Below are 5,476 nucleotides of genomic sequence, written 5' to 3' on the forward strand. Positions count from 1 at the left end.
GATATTTTTTCAGAATTCCTATATAGAGAAGGATTTGAGTACCCAAAATAGTGGCGTCATAGTTAAGGGTGATGCAACCACGGGAAATATTGATTATTACGGGGTGATCAAGAAAATCATATTTCTTGACTTTCCTCCTGATAAGGAGGTTGTTCTATTCCAGTGTGATTGGTTTGATGTGCCTCCTTCCAATAGAACTGAGAGTAAGGGGTATAAGAAGGACACCAAATATGGAATTATTGAACTCGACACTACTCTAGACAGATTCAAGGGGGACCCTTACATTCTAGGCCTCCAAGCTCAACAGGTTTTCTATGTGAGAGATGTGAAGAACCCTGATTGGGAGCTGTTATTAAAATGAATCCACGCAATTTGTTTGCTCCTTCTGTTTTAAATGGTGTAGGCCTTGATGAAGCTGTTGAAGACGATGAAGGTGGTGAGGCAGATGTAATGGATGTCATAGATGCAGAAATTACAGTGCCAAAGATTACACTACCTGAAGATATCACTAGTTGGAGTAGAAATGATGACGAAGGATCAAGCATTGATGTTTTAGTCATAACAAATATAAAACCTGTTGAGTTTGAAGATGTTCAATTCGAATCTGATGATGATACGGATGATGATGAGGCTTATGTAAATGATGGCCACATTGCTCCTTTGGGAGAATAAGAATTGGATGATGACGAGGGGTTCTTTGTGTAGACTTAAATCTCTTGGTAAGGTGCTTTTCACATGTTTAAGCCATGAATATGAATTCCTGAACTTTTTTTATGGTTACCTACGAGTGGTACTCAAGAAACTATGCTGGTGTACCAAACATAAGTTTAGCCAGTCAGCTTCTATAGGGAATGCAAAACACTTATGAAACAAACATACAAATAAATCTATGTACCAAACATAGAAATAAGTTTAGCGAGTAAACTTCTATAGACAATGTTAGATCAACTGGCAGAAATAAATCTATAATGGCCCCCAACTCGCAGAAATAAGCATCATGGGTCGGAATTCGACGCGCATTTCTGAAGATCCCGGTCCTTACTATTTCCGGCACCAAAATCTCCACATCTACTTCAAATTAGTAGCACTTTACTATTTACTCTTATCTGATTTGCCATGTCATGTCATATCAAAAGCTATCTAAATTTCTCACATATCTTACAGTAGGTCTTGTGGTAGGGACTTATAGTACGCAATTGATTCAACAAGAAGCAATCAAGTTGCCATACCCTGTTACGATCGCCAAGAAATTTTTATGGCCGAAGCGAAATTAAATCTGCATCGGGGACGACGGCGGCCGGAGATTGGGAGAAGGACGTACCGTATCCGAGGAGCACGGAGTTGAGGGAGGCGAAGAAGTATCGGGTGCTGCTCCGGCGCCGGACGCCACGGACGCCTTCCTCCTCGTGCTCCGGCGGCTGCATATCTTACTGAACGATTTAACAGAAAATGAGCTCGTTGCATTTGGGACACAGGGCTTACTGAATGAGATATAGGATCCCCTAAAAACAAAAACTAAGATATCAATTATGGAAGCGCGTTTACTGAACTGTAAGTGAAAGCTTCTGCCAATTTCCTCTCCTGAAGGATCAACATTTTTCTCGGTCACACCGGAAAGAGCTAAAATTATCTTAAAGTGAAATGCATTTACCTCTCACAGTTATAAGCAAGCGAAGCCTTTGCCAAACGGTTCTTCTCTCCATCTGTACTTCTGATGCTTCCAGTTGTAAGAGCCGTAGCATCTCCATTTGTACTTCTGATGCTTCCAGTTGTAAGAGCTGATGCTCCCGAGGGGCGTTCCTGCTGTAGCATCTCGCTGCTGGAGCGGATGCCGTTGAGCGCGCTCAGGTCCAGGTTGGGGAACACTGAGCAGCGGCACCGCGGGCACTTGACGTTCAGCCGCAGCCACTGGTCGATGCACTCCACGTGGAAGTTCTGCGCGCACGGGAGGCCACGCACCTCGTTCCCCACCTTGAACTCTTCTAGGCAGATCGGGCACTCGCTGCAGTCCGTCGGCACCGCTTTCAGCATGAACTTGGGGAGCTCCTGGATCAGAGCCTCCACCGCTTCCCTCTGAAAGAAGCACAAGAGATCACATTTAGCACATTTAGATGTATTCTTGTGATGATGATGATGATGATGATGATGCATATGGCAAATTACACTTCAGGTAATGCTTGTAAGCAACTCTCACCTGGGTTGTTGTGAGGTAAAGGGCAGGATGATATGCAGTGTCTTGGCCCATTCCTCTCAGTTCCAAGCTGACCGCTTCGAAAGCCCAATCAAGCACACGAATCATGTAAACCAAAACCTGCACACATGAACGTCATGTTAATAATGCCGTCATATTACCTTCCTACTGCTAGAAATAACCTAGCCAGCTGTTGTGTGGATTGAAACTTGTGTGCTAGGACAAAATATGCAATCCTGACTGCTTTGGACATACTGAACGGAATAGTATTGATAAAGATTCGTAATAACTTAATCTGATATGTTGAAGCTTCCCTAGTGTTGACAGATCACTTCCTACATACAACGTCAGTAAAGAAATAAATGGAAACATTACCCCGTATTCACAGACAGGAATCCCATGTTGTGCCCTCAGTTGGAGAGCATGCCTTCGGTTTAGCCACTGCCATGTAAATAAAAGCATGGAAAATGTGAAATTCCTCTAGTAATCATATCAGAAAGTTCAGCCCAGCAAAATCTTGGCCACTGGCGTCTACACTTCAGTTTGTATTGTGCAAATACAAAGAACACTCGACAGATTCATCATGTTTTTAGTAACTGGATATGATACTAGCTGATGCAAACCAGATATGAACAATCCAATGTCGTATTCACAACTCAGTACACGCGTCAAACAAAATTTAAATACATCCAATTCAAACGGCAATAGACATGGATATCCCTACAGTGAGGTAATACACAAGCAGGCTAAACTAACTACAATAGTCTAAGAAGATCATATGCTATACATCAGTAGATTTTGATTGACATGAACCTTGCTAACGCTAAATATTGCCATCCTTTGTACAATAATCATGTATAAGCATCACTTGAATAATATTTCAACCACATTCAAGCTTTGATTTTGTATGGACAAATTATGCAGCAGTACCTTTCCAACAGCCACGCATGCAATACAAGCGAGTCCACAGTAACTGAAAAGCAGCCATATCAGGAAGCCCCATTTTTGTCCTTCCTCTGGCAACTATATACGGAGTGAATGTGCGGTGAGTAACAATTCTCCATATATTTGCATCCACAATTAAAACAACTTACATAGCTCCTTGCATTGTTAAACCACAATGTTCCTATCACAGTCCAAACCCACAGAAAGGGGTAGAGCAGAAGTACAAGGACAACTATCCTCCCATAGAAACGAGTATATCTCTGTTGCCATCCAAGATCCCTGAAATTTGTTATAAGGAAGAGTCACTGATGTACAACAAAGTTTTGAGGATAACCTAGTTCTTTCCAGAAAGAAAGATAGAGAACCAGGTATCTTAAAACACTGATATCTCTCCCCTGTCGAAAAATCAGTTGCCTACAGAAAAATTGAATCGAGCCGTAGGTCCTTCTCCCCCCTCCCACTCCCCTCCATGAACCCATTGGTACCAACTATGACTGCGATTTCGCCTCCCCACTCTCGATTTTCCCTCGATTTTGTTCCAATTTGCTCCCAAACCGAATCCACCTCCCCGTCGTGCTCGTATGCCAGAGAAACATGTAGGAGGGAGGGGGGAATGGCTAGCATCAGGTCGCCGGAGAAAAGCTGACCTGTGGTTTCCGTGGATGCGGCAGAGACGACTTGGATCTCCGTCGGCCCACAGCCCCCGCGTGCAGAGCAACCTTCCTTGCTCCCCCACCCCCCGGTCGAGCGCGGAGCGGGGTCTCCCACGCCGATGCACTTGTTGCGCACCCCCAATCCCGCTCCCTCCCGTCGGCGGTGGGCTCTCCTGTCGGTGGTGGGCTCTCCCGTCGGCGGTGGACTCTGCTGCTAGGGATTTGGCGGAGAGAGTGAGGGAGGTGAATGGGTAATGGGAAGTGAACTGGAGTGCGGACAGAGTGTGGGCATTGCGCCTAGACAACGATTAGGAAAAAAACCTAAACTGTCCGTGTAGAAAAAAAATTCCATCTCCTTGTACACATATATTCTTGAGCTGGCTGGTTAATCTCCATCGTTACTTTTCTATCGTTTTAATAATAATATAATAGATAGATATGCATTCCTATCAGAAAAATAAAATTGATATTTTTAGCAGAAATTGTGTTATATCCATTTGTAAACTTTGTTCATTGTTTGTTTAATTAAAATTTATGCAATTAATAAATACTTTAATTCCTACTTAAAACTTGCAAAAAACTTCACTTAATATCTATAAATCCGAATATTAATTATATGTCTATAATTAAGACAAAAATGCAGAGATGTTCTATTGCTCCTTTTTTGCATCACTAGGGATTGTTGCAACATGTTGTAGATATTACCATGATTGCACAATTTGTCGCAATATATAATAGTTATTGCAACACAATGAAGGTGAGGCAAAACATCGTCCTATTACAACCAATACATGTTTTGTCGCAATACAAAGCCATTTGTTTGCAACAATGTCTATGTCTAGTGCCTCACTTTGAAATTGTTGCAATATGCGCCAGAATATTACCACAAAGATTTACTTTGTTGCATTACCTAAGCCTCTATTGCAACAAAACGACTAATTACCACAACGAAACTTATTTGTTGCAATATCACTACCATATTACAACGGTGATCCAGTTTGTGGCAATACACGATTTCTATTGCAACAAAACAAAGTACTTAGAGCAACAAAACTGAAAAGTGGCAATATGTAGGGCATATTACCACGAACTGAAAGTTTGTGGTAATATAGCGTTTTATTGCCACGAAAGATTGTTGTAGAAATAAATTTTGTTGCAATAGACCGTATTCCTTGTAGTGCATGCATATAAGAAATCAGCAAAGACTCAAATATATATCATAGATAATCTGGTCACAAATCCATAATTCATCGGATCTCGACAAACATACCACCAAAGAAGATTACATCGGATAGATCTCCATGAAGATCATGGAGAACTTTGTATTGAAGATCCAAGAGAGAGAAGAAGCCATCTAGCTACTAACTACGGACCCGTAGGTCTGAAATGAACTACTCACGAGTCATTGGAGGGGCGATGATGATGATGAAGAAGCCCTCCAACTCCAAAGTCCCCTCCGGTAGGGCGCCGGGAAGTGTCTCCAGATGAGATCTCGCGGAAACGGAAGCTTGCGGCGGCAGAAAAGTATTTTCGAGGCTCTCCTGATTTTTTGCGGAATATTTGGGAATTTATAGGCCGAAGATCTAGGTCAGGGGGCGGCCAGGGAGGCCACAAGCCAGCCCACCGCCGCCTCCCCCTGGTGGCGGAGTGGGGGCTTGTGGGCTCCCTGGAGCCCACCTGGCCTGGC

General features: G+C 43.0%; 1 protein-coding gene across 1 annotated transcript; it reads right to left on the reverse strand.

The window, feature by feature from the left end:
* Positions 1-827: 827 nt before the first annotated feature.
* LOC123405797 lies at positions 828-4,185 on the reverse strand. The gene is made up of 9 exons (XM_045099348.1): positions 4,154-4,185; positions 3,784-4,086; positions 3,286-3,415; positions 3,122-3,214; positions 2,567-2,632; positions 2,195-2,311; positions 1,652-2,073; positions 1,322-1,502; positions 828-842 (listed from the first exon to the last, which is right to left on the reverse strand). The coding sequence occupies exons 1-9, from the start codon at positions 4,183-4,185 to the stop codon at positions 828-830; spliced, it is 1,359 nt and encodes a 452-aa protein (XP_044955283.1).
* Between the last annotated feature and the right edge of the window lie 1,291 nt (positions 4,186-5,476).

Source organism: Hordeum vulgare, chromosome 6H, assembly GCF_904849725.1.
Source record: "Hordeum vulgare subsp. vulgare chromosome 6H, MorexV3_pseudomolecules_assembly, whole genome shotgun sequence".
Lineage (NCBI taxonomy): Eukaryota > Viridiplantae > Streptophyta > Magnoliopsida > Poales > Poaceae > Hordeum > Hordeum vulgare.

Coding starts and splice junctions, on each gene's coding strand:
- LOC123405797 (XM_045099348.1), bottom strand. CDS start 4,185: ATGGAGATTAACCAGCCAGCTCAAGAATATAT. Junction 2,074..2,194: donor TTTACCTCACAACAACCCAG/GTGAGAGTTGCT, acceptor TGCTTCTTTCAG/AGGGAAGCGGTGGAGGCTCT. Junction 1,503..1,651: donor CTTGCTTATAACTGTGAGAG/GTAAATGCATTT, acceptor TTTTGTTTTTAG/GGGATCCTATATCTCATTCA.